This window comes from Antedon mediterranea, chromosome 5 (genome assembly GCF_964355755.1).
Source record: "Antedon mediterranea chromosome 5, ecAntMedi1.1, whole genome shotgun sequence".
In the NCBI taxonomy this organism is placed as follows: domain Eukaryota; kingdom Metazoa; phylum Echinodermata; class Crinoidea; order Comatulida; family Antedonidae; genus Antedon; species Antedon mediterranea.
Genome location: NC_092674.1, coordinates 24,859,883 through 24,877,603, shown reverse-complemented (window position 1 = coordinate 24,877,603; position 17,721 = coordinate 24,859,883). Strand labels below are relative to the sequence as shown.

General features: G+C 31.7%; 2 protein-coding genes across 5 annotated transcripts in view; one reads left to right on the top strand and one right to left on the bottom strand.

Annotated features, from left to right (window-relative positions):
• The window catches only part of LOC140050030 (conserved oligomeric Golgi complex subunit 3-like), a 37,410-nt gene that overhangs the window by 676 nt on the left and 19,013 nt on the right, over positions 1 to 17,721 (top strand). The window lies entirely within an intron of this gene.
• LOC140050031 (uncharacterized) overlaps positions 1 to 17,721 on the bottom strand; it is a 30,371-nt gene that overhangs the window by 10,217 nt on the left and 2,433 nt on the right. Inside the window, exons 4-7 of one of the 4 annotated variants that reach the window (XM_072095036.1) lie at positions 15,592 to 15,809; positions 14,144 to 14,272; positions 11,483 to 12,097; positions 3,868 to 4,177 (exon numbers count right to left, since the gene is read on the bottom strand). In XM_072095036.1, coding sequence (XP_071951137.1) covers positions 3,868 to 4,177; positions 11,483 to 11,746 — 574 coding nt within the window. In that variant the 5' untranslated portion in view covers positions 11,747 to 12,097; positions 14,144 to 14,272; positions 15,592 to 15,809. Of the gene's footprint in view, positions 1 to 3,867; positions 4,178 to 11,482; positions 12,098 to 14,143; positions 15,442 to 15,591; positions 15,810 to 17,721 lie in introns of those variants that run through there. The other 3 variants (XM_072095034.1, XM_072095035.1, XM_072095033.1) reach the window with 3 other exon arrangements.

The following is a 17,721-nucleotide window of genomic DNA, read 5'->3' as shown; positions in this document are numbered from 1 at the left end:
ATCGAATCTAAACGCTTCTTCTTATGTAATTTTCATTGAATAAATTGATACCAGGGAAGTGTAAAATTTATTTCACTCTTCCCTGTTTATACTATGTATTTATTTGTAACCGACATGACAAACAATATTTATTAGTAACAAAGCATGAACATATATTTTGTATACTTTTAAATAAAAAAAGATCTATCTTAGGTCTTCTTATAAATAACGTATAATTTATTGGATTATATTTATCCATTTATTATAACACAGACACTGCAAACGAATTGTTAGTAACAACAGCATGAACATATATTATTTTTTCAAATTTGAGAAAGACCTTTCAGCAGAGAATAGGTTTGATTTGCTATCTTTTCGAAACATCTTTTCCTACTCAGTATAGAGAAGGAATAAATAAAATAATTCAATTTAACTAATTGTATATAGTTATTTTGGACATAAACTGCAAACGGTATTAACTGATATGTAAATATTATACATTTTTTTTAATTTAAAATTTTAGAACGACATTTCAGCATTGACTGTTTGATCTTATCTCTTCTAATTATCTAACGAATTACTTATCGAAACAATGTTATTCAATTGGAGTTTTTAAACATGTTTTTAGTAGGTCTAATGACTATATACAATGTACAGACACTGAAAAAAGTTTTTGGTAATAACAGTACGATATATATTATTTTGTTTTAAAAAACTAAAAAAACATTCGTTATTAGTCTTTTTGTTGCTATCTTGAATTGCTTAGTTGTTCATTGTTGCTAAATTACGTGTAGCTTTCTGTTTTAGAAATAGGCCTATACTATTTTTATTTACAGTTTCGTTATATTGAATTACGTTGTGTTTTAAAAATATCATCGAAACTAATTAATAACTATGTAGATCGTATAGATAGCTATATAACTAATTTTGTTTAATTAGGATGTATTAAGTATTATCATTAAGAAATAATAACTTTTTAGGACATGTTACCAAAACGGTTGAGACATTAAGATCAAGTAATCCGCTCAATACAAGTAGATGAAAACGCTTGGTGCAATTAGATAACTACCATTAATCAGCTTTATTTGTTTAGAATAGTGCTTGTTTCGTTTTGATCAGGTTGGGCAAAATTCGTTAGATATTAATCTAATTTAAAACTTGTTAAATAATAATTATACAAAAGTTAGTACTGTATTTGTATAATAGAACACAGTACCATAGGATAGATAGTAAACTGTAATATTATATGTATTAGTAATATTAGCCAATATCTATACAGTAGTATAAAAACTAAAGCTTGGTTACCACTAGAACGTAACGCAAGGACGTAAACGCAACGCAAGCGTTTTAACCAATGACAAGCGAAGTTATAGACAGATAGCAATCACAAGCGAATAAGCCATCGCTTGTGATTGGTCAATTCACTTGCGTTGCGTTACGTCCTTGCGTTGCGTCGCTAGTGGGAACCACGCTTTAAAGACACAATTATATTAAATTGGAGTCAGAATATAAGGCATGAAGAGGTGTTAACACTTGTGACGCAACACAAGGACATGAAGTAGGCCTACAAGCGCAATGCAAGACTTCGTCGTGATTGGATAGAGAATTACTTTCGTTTACGCTTGCGTCCTAGTATGTCTGCATGTCAAGAGGTAAATAATGCATTTGTTGACGTATAATACGGAATCGGTTGTTGTAAGTAATTATTCACTCTATTAGTTCAAGTCAGTGAGAAAGTTCAATATTTTGAATTGTGTGTTGCAAACTTAATACGATACAGCGGAAAATGAAAATTTTGCTGTTAAAAATATATTGTTCCACTGAAACAAATAATTTGTTTAATGTCACATAATTTTTATTCACAAAATTTGGATAACAAAAAAAGTGTTACCTAAAAAACTAATTTAATGCAAATAAATAGCCAAATTGACTGGAAGTCAGTGGGTTTTTTTTGGAATATATTTTGTCTTTTTGTGAAGTGAAGTAAAAACATTATTTTTTTAAAACTTGATTACAACTGGGAAATAGCCTATCCCAGTTGCTGCCGGTAAAATAAAGTACATACGAACAGGTTAGGCACGCATCTGTACATAGTTAGCCAGTAACAATGATGTTGATAAGATGTTAACTGTATGTATAGTCATCGAGTAATGGGGCTACATAGGTAGCCAGTAACAATGATGTCGGTAAGATGTTAACTGAATGTATAGTCATCGAGCAATGGGAATAGTTTTGTTCTTATGGGGATTGTATTACACAACTCGTCATGACAATAACCAAACAGGAGATCACACTTTTTTTTTTATTAAACTGTACCAAATCATATAGGCCTATATTAGTCTACTGCTTATTATATTAATATACAGTATTTATAATAATTTCCGGTTGAAAAGAACACCCACCCGTAATGACGTAAGAATTGTGTATTTTGCGTCGAAAATAGCTTAAAATCTAAATATAAGTAAATTATATCCGTTTTACGTGTAATTCTTTCGTATATAGATAATTATCTCAACCAGATAAGGAGCCTGTGAATTTTACCGGTTTTTTTGTTATTGTTATTACTATTTTTGGTATTATTTTATTTAAAAACACCATCCAATAAAAAATTATGTTATGTATTTTTAAAATTGTTTATATTATTTTATTTAAAAACAAAATCGTAAAAACCACTATTCTTGGGATTTTTAGTATTATTATTGTACTTTGTTGTTATTATTTTTTTTTAAGATTTGGAAAAACCAGCATGTGCGTATTTTATGAATGTTTTTATTTTGATTATTGATTTTGTATATATATTTATTTATTGGAAAATTATTTCCGTTAGAATTAGCTTTCGATACTCTCAATAAACAGTTTGTTTGATTTACTATACAAATTTAAAAAGTCACATTATTAGCAACTTTGTTTTATCCCGAATAAATATTCTTTATTCATTATTATTAATGAGAATTAAGTATCTGTTAATTGGGCATATACGCATCTTGTACGGTAGTTTTTTGTAAAAAAATATTGGTAAGTTTCTCGCAATTGAATATATTACAATCAAACGTGGTTTTTCCAAGTATAATGATAACAGTTCATTCTTATATAGCGCATTAAAAGAAAGCTCTCAATGCGCTGTACATAAATTAAAATAGACGAGAAGTGGCAATAACTTGAAAAGGATCAACTGGGTCTTGGAAGAGTTTATTCATCTTCCCTAATTTATATTTCATGTTTTTTTTTTTATTGTAATACAGTCAGTTCCAGTAGATTTATAGGCCTACGCAAGTTATAGCCGTTTATGTAAAAAACGAATTTCGTACTTTTATCGAAAACATTTGGGATTTAGTAAATGTTTAATTGAAAATGAAAATTAAACTTCAATTTACGATTATAAATAGATAATTAGATAGATAGTTGGCATCTGAAATTAAAGACCTGAATTAATTTATAATAATATGAACTGTTTTATAAGTTGTTTTGTGACTGTGTAATTTGGTAGTAGTCACTCTCATACCTGTAGGCTTACATTTAAAAGTAACACATCCAAATGCCAACTTCAAGTCAATGGCTACCAGATGTCTCTGTGAGACGGTTATTTGAACCAGTACCAGTACCAGTAATTTAATATTTCGACACTAGCGTCGGCATTAATGTCAGTATTTAGAAAATGGCAAAATAAACATCATGCAAAGCAAACGAATAGTACTTTTAAAATAAAATTTGACAAAGCTTAAAATGATTTTGAAAAAAATGTTTATGGAATATGGGAATGTAAACTGGCGGTGTTAATGGCAAAACGTAGTGCGTGGTATTCATAGGACTTGATAGAAAAAAAGTGTGTAAATAGCGAAGTTAATAAGCTGGCACGACAAATTAAAGCAACGAACGATTAGAATTCACCTTCACCGTTATTATTTCGTTTCTTCTTTTCATCTTTTGATTTTCGCCTGCCCTCCCTGTTTTTCTTTTTACCTGGGCTTTCTGTCGGTTCCTCCTCATCAACCACATTACGTTTGATCTTGTGTAATATTTGTGCAAACGGGCCTTCCTCCTCCTCTGAATCATCTTCCGTACCGCCGAAAGCCTTAAAGGTTAAATGTGTTCCTTCGATGTCGTCTGGTTCTTGTTCAGCATCTAACCCCACCTCAATGCTCACTTCAACTATTTCGTTCGATGTTTCTTCCTCCAAGTTATTGAGATCTTGGTTGTCCTGTAAAAAAAATAACTTTATTAGCATCTAATAATTAGTAATCTAATTTGATATTATTATTACTGTGCATTTATTTTTTCTTTCTAAGTTTGTGGTCATACAGTACATACGTTTTCTGTATGTTGTAGATAATGAACATAATATTAATATGGATACTATTTCTGTATGATGTCATCAAAACACGGGTTATCAGTAAAAGAAAAAAGAGGGCGCAACTCCGTTTCTGACATCGGCAGTGGTCAGTTATTACGACGTTTGGAGATCTCGATTGAGAAGTTAACTTTATTTCTTCATTTGTACAGTGACTAATTTGTCTGAGAGGTTTCTACTGATAGGCATAGATTACAAACCAAACAGATGGTTGTATTGTAACATCTTGGTCTATCAATTATTTAAAGTTATATTTTCCTCCAAAATAAACGTTGAGGCCATTTTGTATTTTTGATGGTAGGCCTATTCACTTCCACGGAAAAAAATTATTTCATTTAATAAGAAAGACAAAATGAAGCTTTAAATCTTCTTGTCGACTATTTATTCGTTTTAATCCATTATTTTGAATTGAAATGCCATTCAACAAAAACATTGTTAAACAATTTTGTTTAAGTGGGTCAAATCAACCTCATAATATTTTTTAAATCTCTGATTTTAAATTCAATAACAACAATATAATATAAAAATAATATTTAGTGTAAATAAATATTAATACCAGATTATTTTGTAATAACTTTGTGTGTAAATCGTATCATCGGCTGTCAATTTTAATAATATTTAACATGTCTTTTGGAATTTGTTTTATATTCTTGATTTTTTTAATTTTTTACGCTAATTTAAAAGCTATTAAAATCAAGTTTACAGTTTTAAAGTTTACACAACATACATTTCGGTCACGTTGTAGACATTTCGGTCGCCACATCTTGGCATTCTATAATGGATGATATGCTCATAGTGCGTTTCTCCGTGTATTAAGGCCTACTTACTTTAAAAGGAGTTCTGTAATAAAGTTTGATCGTCCTTGATCTAATGGGTACCCGGTTAGATCAAGACACAACTTTGCGCTGATTACTAGCTGCATTGTTATTATTCTTTATTTGGTCCAATATATAAAAACATACATCAGAAATTTCTCATTATGGGAGTTTCCAAACGTGTTTGATGCAAAAATGACCGGGGTAATTATTTTCAGCGCTTAGAGGTTTCACAACATTAGGTGCTATATAAATCCAGGATATTCTTAATATCAAATTAGAACCTTACCCGGATTTCCTCCCAGACATGTAATGACAAACAAAGTAGACCCTTGCGACAATTAAGGTGAAGAAATAACTGTCATTTGTATCAATCGAAAGTTATTAAAGTTTTAACTATTTGTTTTATTTATTTTTTTTATATTTGCCTGTGTTTAAATGGGGAATTCCAATTCCAATGTTAGCTAGCTCCTTGTTACATTGTAATCGTTAACTATATTTTAAGGTAGAATTTATAAAAGGTTAAATTACAATATATACTGTAATATAAATTTAACGATGTAAACAATTTGGGTAAATTGTAGTTCCGTTTAGAGCAATTACAGTACATACATTTGTTATTTGTGTACTGTAGGCTATCTTCTAATAGTAACCCACACTCTAATATTAACCCCCTTCTAATAGTAACCCCCCTTCTAATAGTAACCCCCTTCTAATAGTAACCCCCTTCTAATAGTAACCCACACTCTAATATTAACCCCCCTTCTAATAGTAATCCCCTTCTAATAGTAACCCCCTTCTAATAGTAACCCCCTTCTAATAGTAACCCCTTCTAATAGTAACCCCCCTTCTAATAGTAATCCCCTTCTAATAGTAACCCCCTTCTAATAGTAATCCCCTTCTAATAGTAACCCCTTTCTAATAGTAACCCACACTCTAATATTAACCCCCTTCTAATAGTAACCCCTTCTAATAGTAACCCCCCTTCTAATAGTAACCCACACTCTAATATTAACCCCCCTTCTAATAGTAATCCCCTTCTAATAGTAACCCCCTTCTAATAGTAACCCCCTTCTAATAGTAACCCCCTTCTAATAGTAACCCCCCTTCTAATAGTAATCCCCTTTTAATAGTAACCCCCCTTCTAATAGAAATCCCCTTCTAATAGTAATCCCCTTCTAATAGTAACCCCATTCTAATAGTAACCCCCTTCTAATAGTAACCCCCTTCTAATAGTAATCCCCTTCTAATAGTAATCCCCTTCTAATAGTAACCCCCTTCTAATAGTAACCCCCTTCTAATAGTAACCAATCATATAAGTCAATCTATAATAATAACCCACTACTAAAGTCACAAAAACTTATGATGCAGCCATATTTTGAAAATAAGGAGATAATGCATGTTGATCTCGGGAGTGGGGAAGGATTGAGTGTTTTTGAGTTTATAATATAAAGTTAGAGTTCAACCAAATTTGTTTTTCGTACTGTTTTTTTATTTTTTATTGTTTTTATTATTTTGCTATGAGTTGCTGACCGGAAAAGTTGGGGGTGGGTTACTATTTTCAGGTGCTTAATTTAAGATTAGCAATAGTAACCTACTACTCTAATAGTAAACCCCCTTCTAATAGTAACGCACCCTAAAAAAACAATCAAAGAATAATAACTCAGGGTTACAATTAGAAGATGTACGGTATATTTTATCAATTGCTTGTTGGTTGGATCTACATTTCGAAAGAAACAGTTTTCGCTTCCAAATTCGGTATTAACTATCATTTTTTAAAGCGAAGTGAAGCGCAGCTACTATAGCAATTCAAATATTTCTCTGAATTAATGTCGCACATTCTCGTATTACGTGGAAAATATAATGAATATCACGCATGCGTTTCCGACAATACGCTGCGCTTCACTTCGCCTTAATTAATTTTCTTAATTTTAATGTCACAGTAAAACACAACAATAATTGGCAACTTGAAAATGAATGTCATTTGTTTTGTTTACCAAATGTTCAATTCATTCAACCCAACCATTGCTTGCTCGTAAATGTAGCATGGTATACTGTTTGACTCAAAATAAAAAGAAAATGTACGAAAATGTTTTGATGTATGTATTTTAATGGGAAAAATGTCATCTGGTTTCAGTGTACAGTAGTAAATGGGCAAACAAAACAGTATTGAAGTTTATATTGGTTATATTTGTATAAATAAAACCTTTTTTCATTTTTGATGCAATGTTGATTTTCAAAACCCTCCTAAAATTAGTTTATACTTTTTAAAAATCAAGATTACATTTATTTGGGTGGAATTGAATATGTCTAAATACCTTAAATGCCTTTTAAAATTTAAAATGTATTTGTTTTGTCAAAATTGCAAGCATAAATAATGGGGGGAAAAGTAAATATGTCAGATAATTGAGATAATATTTCTAATCTATGTAAATATTGAGTCATTTTGACTTTGTTTTGATATCAAGCAATGCAACTTACACAATACTGATAGAAAAGAACATCATAGTACAATGTAAGTATAGACCTTTGTCTCCATATATACCTATCATTCAAACTGATTGATAGATTCAAATACATGTTTTTTCGGTGATAGCATTAATTTGACAACTTGTCCTTACAACTGGTTTATAGGAATCAAACTTAGTAAAAGCAGCACTCGCCAAAATTTTTTTTTTAAATGAAGTCACAATAATTGGAAAAATAAGATGTTTATACAACTCGTCGAAAAAGATTTCCTGAAAACTATTCGTTTTTGTTTTGTTTTCATTTTGTACGATTCTTATCTTTTCTTAAAGGGTCTTTCACACCTGTACGTTCCGGCACTGAAAAATCCAATCGAACGACGTACGTCAATGTTTCGTTTTCATGCGACTACGCGCATATCGATAGGCGCATAGTAGCCGCGTGGAGCGTCGTGAAAACGAAAAATTGATGTTCGATTCGGAACCGTGCCGGAACAGGTGTGAAAAACATTTGAACCGTTTTGGTTTTTATATCTTTTTAAAAATGTTTCAGAATGGTTATGAAGCTATTCAAATCAAGTTTACAGTTTTAAAGTTTACACGCCATACATTTCGGTCACGTTGTAGACATTTCGGTCGCCACATCTTTGCATTCCATAATGGGTGCTATGTCCATAGTAGGCTACGTTTATTCTCCGTGTACGTAATTCCGTACTTTAAAACGAATTCTGAACTTGCGTACAATTGGAACATTATCTGGAATTCCTCCCACGCGCAAAAAATAGGGGGAAATGAAGGCGAACTAGGTTAAATAATGACAAAAAAAGATTTTCACAAGTAATGTTACATGAGCAGCGTTATTTTCTACGAACGATTCTTGTCTTTTCCTAGATCTGACTATTACCATGTTTTATATAAAATTAAATTTAATTCAGAAAAAAGTAGCAAGCAAGTTTTAATGTTGTTGTCTTTGGTACCAAGTAACGTCGCATGAGGGTAATACTGTCTTGATGAGGCGTTAAGCCGTTGGTCCCATGAACAAAGAGATTTTCACAAACATAAGTGATTGGTATCCCTTTACTACCACTTGTATTGTATACTATTTTAAAAACCTCTATTTATAAACTGATTTATTACATTATTTATTATATATTAGTTTGATATTATCTGTTTTTAAATTATTTACAGTTTGAACATCAACATGCACCATCGTGTGGTCGATTCATTTGTAATTCTTATAATAACCGCAACACAATAATGTAGTACTGTACGGTACATTATGGGTTACGCTGAATTAGTGTTCCTGGAATGACCCTAAACACTATAGTGTTGGTATACACAGCGTAAAACACTCGCAAACGAATATACTACCGATAGGCCTACCTAATATTAATTTGATTATACACGCAGGCCTTACGTATATATTAGGTAGTCTAAACTAAAGTATACTTTATATTATATCATACTTTATTTTTGTACTGTTGTCTAAATTACAAAATATTATTTCATCTTCCTATGTTTAATTATACATTTAGTTTTTATCATTGGTATAGTTTTAATTGATTGATTGATTGATTGATTGATTGATTTTATTCGATATTCATACATAAAAGTTAAAATATACAATGTATAAAAAGAATACCTGGATAACCCATTAAGTCGACAAAAAAGTAAACTTATTTCCAATTATTATTGATTATTATAAATTAATATATATATATATAAATAAATTCAATTCAAGCTGTCCTTTGCAGGTTTAGAAATTGCTTGATTTTTTAAAAGATTGGTTAATAAAAATGTGTTAGTTGTTCTACTTCATTTTAATGACACGATTATAACTTTAAAGCTCTGTCTACACTATCAAACTAGTTTGACAAAAACTGTGATGTGTCCAAAATGGTAGTGATATGACGTCATTGGGTCCATATATGGGCACGTCACATTTTTGTCACATAAAGTTTGATAGTGTAGACACATCTTAACACTTCTTGCTTAATAAGTTTTAATTGCAACTAGATGTTTTAAGTTCAAGTTTATCGATAAAATAAATCATTTCACGTTAGACATTAAAAGTCAAAAAAGTAAATTCTAATGAAATATTATAATAAAATCTTAATATCAGTTCTTTTTAAATGAAGACTTGCAGGGGTGATCCTCTCCAAATATAGTTAATTAACAAAATAAGTTGTGGGGGTGTTTTAAGTTTTGTTTTAAGTTTATCGATAAAATAAATCATTTTACCCTACTGTAGGCATTAAAAGTCAATAATTAAAGTAAATTCTAATGAGATATTATAATAGCATCTTAATATCAGTTATTTTTTGAATGAAGACCTGCATTGGTGATCCTCTGTAAATATGGTTAATAAAATAAATAAAAGGACCGGTAACAGATTCCGTGTTTTCAATCTGATTAGTAATTAGTATTTTCTAATAATAATAGTAATAAGTAGTAATTTATTTTGAGTGACCCATCTCTCGATGGACAAATATAGATAACTGAATTCCTAATTAAACTAACTTCATTTACCAAAAAATGTAAACAAGCATTGAAAACTGATTATCAGAAGAGTTTAAAATATTCGTTTTTGGATAAAAAAAAAATACTGTAACTAGCCAAATTAAAAAAATACTTTTTTTTAATAGGCCTAAGTAACATTTATTTATTCTCAACTAGGAAAGAATAATATTTAGTATATAGACAAATTTAGTTTGCATTTTTGGTATATTTACAATTAAGATATTAAAATGATAAATTATAATTAATGTTTAATCAAGTTTTACTCTATGTCTTTAACATTGTTAATGCACGGTAAAACTATGGTCGAACTAAATTTTTGTATTTAAAATTGTTAATAATGTTCATTTTATTTTTCATTTCGATCGTTTTGTACCAATCTTTATTTTATAAATAGACCCCAAGCTGATAGGCCAACCTTGTAGTAAAGTATAATAAATAAACTATTGTTCCGCGTAAACTTTTTATTGTATTTTATGAGTTACATTACGTGATTTATGCTATGATTATTTTTAGCCAGTTATGAGTAATGTTTTTTTCACACTCGAATAAAATAAGAATGTAACGTAATTGCTGAAGTGAAATAAAAAAAATGGAATATATGAAGTTATTTCTCCGATTAATAGAGTCTTGTTAGTGTTTTTTTATTCTATGAGTTACATGTGATTTATGCTATGATTATTTTTAGCCAGTTATAAGTAATGGTTTTTTTCACACTCGAATAAAATGAATACAATGAAAATGTGACGTTAAAGTAATTGCTGAAGTGAAATTAAAAAAGAAAATGGCAAATATGAAGTTATTTCTTCGATTAGTCTTTTTAGTGTTTTTTTATTTTATGAGTTTTTATGTTATGTTATGATTATTTTTAGCCAGTTGAATAATGTTGGTTTTTTTAAACATTTTACATTCGATTAAAATGGATACAATGAAAGTGTGACGTTAAAGAAATTGCTGAAATGAAATTTAAAAAGGAAATATGAAGTTATTTCTCCGATTAATATAGTCTTTTTAGTGTTTCAAGTTCAAATCTATTTCGATAGGCGGTGAACGAAGGGTTATCAACCGGGCATTGATCCGAGCGAAAGGGTACTACAGCACATCGTAAAAACAACAACAAGCACTTTGTTCTTTATTGTAGGCATTTTACACAATCATTGTAAACATTTTTTTAATCTCGGTTTATTTTTGTTGTCTAATCATGATTAGAAATGAAAGCTTAAATATTCAAACTGTAGAAATATATTTTATTCGAACGTGTTTGGTAACACTTAACCAAGAAGATTTGAAATCGGACGGCCTACGTTTAATTTTCGTACTATCTATACCACCGGGGTATATAGTTTTGTCGAACTTACCGTATTTCTATCGGGCATCCCGTACGGTCTCTCCTGTAACATCATTCGGCGGAGTTCGTCAATCTGACGGGTGTGATCTGTCAACTGAGTCTTCATTATCGAAACTTCGGTTTTCAGTTTGACAACATACCAAACAGTTGCAAAACATACAAAAAGCCCAACCAGGTACAAAAAGCAATGACCATGGCGCTGCATAGTGGTTTTATCAGCCGATTGGTACATCGAACCGTTGTTCATCGCTACCGCTACCGCTTTAGACGACATATCGGTTTAATAACTGGTAATACGAATGGTAGAATCGTAGAAGATAGTTGAGTTACGAGTGACTCGAACCTCGAACATCCAAATGGGTCCTGGCTCAAAGTTCTCTTGTACAGGCTCATTTGGAGGTGTAGTCTGAATTAGATCGCAATGAGTTAAGCGGAATCTAGGGACCTATGTTATCTGATTGGTTGAAATTTTGACCAATTAGACAAGTAGCGGATGGTTGACAGGAGATGTGCGCGTTGAGGGGCCGCTTAATCGAAATCGCAATAATAGTATGCCTACATTATCTTGTTCTCAGAAAATTTAAGTCTGATACTTGTTTACACTATGTAATTACCGTGGAGAAATCTGAAAGTATAAACAAATGAAGCGTTAGTCAAGTAGATTATATAACCTTAATAATTACAATGCTATAATGCTAGAAGCTCCCGGAAATGGCATGTTCTGAGAGAGAGTGGCTTGTGGTTGTTCATTTTAGTCTTATTTCTGTTGGGGAGCATACTATTATTATTATTGGTATTATATAATATAACAGGTGCAATTACATAATTGTACATAGTTGTAAAAAAAACAAATATTTAAATTAACCTATAGGCCTTATAGGCGAATAATAACTATAAATCATAGAAGCGAATGACATTGCTATTGTTTATAGTAATCAGATTTAGTTGTTGCTTTCCTCAATAAGAAAAATGTTCAATACTAATGCATGTATATCTGATTTACACTAGATAGGCTGTTGAATGATGGTTATGAAAACTAGTAATACAAGATGAAGAGAGTGGTTTCAATCCCCGACTCTCGATACTGTAGGTCTATCTATAATTTGAATAGTATATGTAATTTCTGTGATACAGTGTTCACTGAGCTCCGGAGATCAAAGGGTTTATCTATCTATGGCTGCGACAAGATCAGTTCCACGGCCCTTAATAGACACTTCGCGCCGCTGAGGATATGTACATATACAGTAGGCCTACTGTTGGTATTTGGTATTTGTCGCAGCCAGACATAAGATCAAAAGACTGTTACGGGTTCCTATACTGGTGAGCTCAGTGTCCTGTTTTTAGATTTTCTTGGTGATACCTGTTTATTTGACACTTTGTATTACATAACTTGCTTATGATACTAGACACATAGGCCTATTGACATAATGTGAAGATACAGTACAGCCGCAATCGGATGGTTTGATGATAGTGATGCTGGTGCTGGTGTGTGGTGGTGATGACGACGGCGCCGATGACAACAGCGACGACGACGGTGACGACGACAATGACGATGACGATGACATTGTAACACTGATTAGTTTTATGTTAAATATATAGATGGATAACTATACAGTATTATGCTAATGAAAGGAATGAGCGGTATGGTATGATGGTGATTGAGATACTGATGACTTGATAATGATTATGATAGTATTATATTGATAGGCATATTGATGACAATGATGATGGCAGTGGTATGATGATGTTTGAGAGATTTATGTCTATGATATTGATAATGATGATGATTATGATACCGGCGCTATTATAATGATGGGCATGACTATAATATTGATGATGACAATGATTATGGCAATGGTATGATGATGTTTAAGAAACTGATTACTCATGATAATGATTATGATTATGATACCGGCGGTATTATAATGATAGGCATGACAATAATGTTGATTATAACAATGTTGATGGCAGTGGTATGATGATGATTGAGATACTGATGTCTATCATTATGATTATCATACCGATAGTATTGTAATGATAGGCATGACTATGATATTGATTATGACAATGATGATGACAGTTGTATGATGATATTTTAGATACTGATGACTATGATAATGATTATGATTATGATACCGACGGTATTATAATGATAGGCATGACAATATTGATTATGACAATGATGATGACAGTGGTATGATGATGATTGAGATACTGTACTGATGACTATGATAATGATAATGATTATGATACCGACGCTATTATAATGATAGACATGACTATAACATGACAATGATGATGGCAGTGGTGGTATGATGGTGTTGATGACGATCAAATCGATGACTAAAGCTCTGTCTACACTATGAAAATGTGATGTGGCCATATATGGACATGATGATGTCATATCACTACCATATTTAGGCATATAACTACCATATTTGGGTACATTACACCTATTTGGTCAAGCTAGTTTGACTAGTTGACAGAGCTTCATGAAGTAACAAAACCAATTGTTATTAATGTGAACAAATAAGACTGCCTGAAACTTTAAAAAAATGATGTGTCATAAAATGATTATTATCGTAGGCCTAAAATGCCCTTGATTTAATGATTCGAACAATAACGTTTAAAATGTTTTTTGTATTATAATGCCTATGTGTAGGCACACTACCTTATTGTTATCTTTGCAACCTTGTGTTTTTTTGAAAATGTTGAGGTTGGTGACATACATACATCCAGTCCATATATAATAGAATAGTTTTGCTTTTTCCACCTAAATAGATAATCTTACTTTTAATACCTGGTAAAATAAAATAAACAATAATATTATGCTTATAAAGCAATAAATATCATAATAAATGATCATATGTATAACGATACATATTTTAATCTATATAATATTACACAATCAGTAATTTACTATTTATTGATATTAAGTATAGTATTCAGGTCGTTGGGCCCATGTGCCATGGACCGAGAGACTGTACCACATATTGCTATAACGTAGGCCTAATGAAATCTCGATCGATATGAATAATGCACATATAATAAGGACTCGATTGGTGGGCCTACACTCTCGAAAACTGATAAGATTGTGTATTTATTTATGATAATGGGTAACTAATGATGGGAATTTTAGGCTGGGGAAGGGAAATTAGGCATAGTAGGGCTGAGCATTGGCCTTTACAGAACGTGTTACAATGTCTTTTCTGTATTGAATTAATTATACTGGAGCTTTAAAATAGGTGTAGGTTTGTGCCCAAATAGGGTATCCAATATGCAAATATGAGATTTACCGCATTGTGATCCATGTCACTGGTAAGTTGTAATCTATGTGTAGGCATTATGTGTTGATTTTGTACATCCCTGGAACACCTTCTGGTTAAAACTTCCCAGGGTAGTACTAGTGAACGATCGATAAACAATACCAAAGTTCAGTCAAGTTATTGATTCTGTCTGAAATATACACATCAAATAATTTACATCAATGTTATTCAATATTGCACACTTCATTTGTACCCGTGTATACAACAGGTTGTCCGATTGTAAACGTCGTCTGGGCAGGTGCACTATACTTTTTGGACTTGGCAAGCGACCAAACCGTTTTAGCTTAACAATTGTCTAGGCCCCAAGACGCGACAATGTTATTTTAGGGTATAAGTCCTTGACTTAAATATAGTTCAAAATTAGCGTTATCTAAAAGATATCTTTTCATATTATGTTTATGCTTCATTTATATTGAGACAAAATTTTCAAAAGAGGGCGCCTTATTTGGAAATGTTTTGAAATAATTATTCGTTTTTTTAAACTTTGGTTTGGGGTTTAATAAAGCAGGAAATTGATTTTAGTCTATAAATATGAATATAGGCTATTATTAGTTTTTTTTGTGTCAAACTAGTATATTCATATTTTACTCATTCATCGGCCACATACCGTAAAGACACTCACTTAAATAAGTATTTCTCCATGAGTATATACTGTATTGCCAGGATACTAACCCAGCAGTAGACATAACAAGTAGTGTGGTTTACTGAACCTGTTTTGCAACTAGCAGTCTTGGATCTGTATCCTCTCTTCCCTAAAAGAAAAACGTCCCCTACCCTCTGTCCCGAAACTCACACCTGAATGGGTGTCTGTCGCGGGTGTCATTCTGCAAAAGACCATTTGTTGGTTTTATTTTTTCACATCGAAGATGTAGGCTGTTTCTGAAATGTCGTAGGCCTACTATCGGTTTGAGATCCCTAGTGGGTTACGGTAATATTCCTTTCTCATTTGTTGTTCCTTGGTGACATTAATTGCGCTTGTCTTATCCGGGCTAGGCTTGCCTACGTACTCATCTACGGAAAAAACAAATTGACAAAATATAATATTAATATTTCACTGTACAGTAAGCACACAGATTTATTTATTATTTTACAGTACAACAAATATCGATTGCTATAACAACAATAATAATATTAGAGTATATTTATCGATTGTCGAGTTATATCGATTGTCCACTTCTTGGAAAAAATTGTCGATCAAACGACTAATCGATAACTTGTGAAATGTTGATACTGTGTAACGAAGATCAATAATTATGATATGTAATATATCAATGTTCATAACAATATAATTATGATGACGTTATGATGGTTAGAATGGTATAAAGCTCTGTCTACACTATCAAACCAGTGTTATGTGCCCATATATGGTAGCAATATGCTTAAATATGGTAGTGATATGACATCATCATGTCAAAATATGGACACAGCACACTTTTTTTTGTCACTTTTGTTAGTGTAGACAGAGCTTAAGGCGATAACAGACACCGATGATGATGCGCGGAATGAAGAACATTGTTTGTTATGTTGTAATTGTTTAATACAATGGTTGATAATAACAATGGTAGGGGGTTACCCCGGTGTACACAAACAGGCAATGTCACACACAGCCACTGATCATAACTGTACCCTCTGGGAGAACAGTCTTTGACTGAAGCGGCTGCCCAGTAAAAAGAAACAAGAATAAATACGATCTAAAAACTTTGACAATTTGGTAAAAACGTTGATGATGATGGTAATGCTTGAATCATTATGATAACGAAGAAGAGAAAGAGATTGATATTATGATGATGACATTGAAACCCAGATTATTATTGTGGGACTTTGAGAATTTGACAATATGAAAATATGAACCTACGTTTTTTATAACAAATATGCCAACAACAATACGATACCATGATTATTGGGGCAATGATGAAAATAGTGGTTACAATTAATTATGAAAATGTTGACGATGGTAATGGATTTTCTTTTAATTGACAATAACGCACGCGTGGTGGAAAACTGTACCAAGATGATTATGTAGGCGGGCATTAAAAATGTGTGTGTCACTTTGATCTTACGATTTATCAGCCTAATTTAAAATGCCTTTGTGTGTGCGTGAGGACCCCGTTCAATCAAGTCAACCGAAACAAAATGGGATCAACATATACCATTATCTAAGTACCAGATAAATAGTTTTTATATTGTATCGGAGAGAACAAAGTATTTACAAAGTATATAAATAAACGTTCAAGGGTCCTTTATGCCTTTCAACCATGACTTTTACTATAGATACGGGTTTATTTATCAAAACAAATTTGGGCAATAATATGTTTATTTAGAATAGACTTCAAGCTCGATACGTTTCAAGCGTTGTAATAGGCTGGTAAAGGCCTCCATATATAATGTTTAGATATCATGATACACAACGTAAGTGCATGAACTATCGTAATAATATCTCTATGGCAGATTAAATGACGCGCAGAGATTTGAAACGATCGTTTTAATACAGTAAGTTAAAAAGTATCCCTCCAATTTAAGACTACTTCCATGTTAATTCAATGGTTTTTTTATACCAGGTCTTTCTATATTTTGTTTGTCAAGGCCACAGAACAAAAAAATAGATAGCTGTCGAAGGAAGTGGTTTGAGGAATAGGCCATCGTGATAAAGCAGTATTCCTTTTATAATACAAGCGGAAATAAATTGATGATCATGAGGGCGCTAAAGTAAATCTATGTCGGCCCAACGTACATTTGTGATTTTTATAAAGATGATGAACACAAATGAATACGATGAGCATTTTCATCTTTGTGACATGGTCTACAGAATGAACCCGACAAACACGTAGGCCTCAACTAACAGCGTTAATTACGGGAATTAAACATAATTCTCATATTGTGAGAATGCTACAATTTTTTTCTTTAAAGTAAACCAAACGAAATT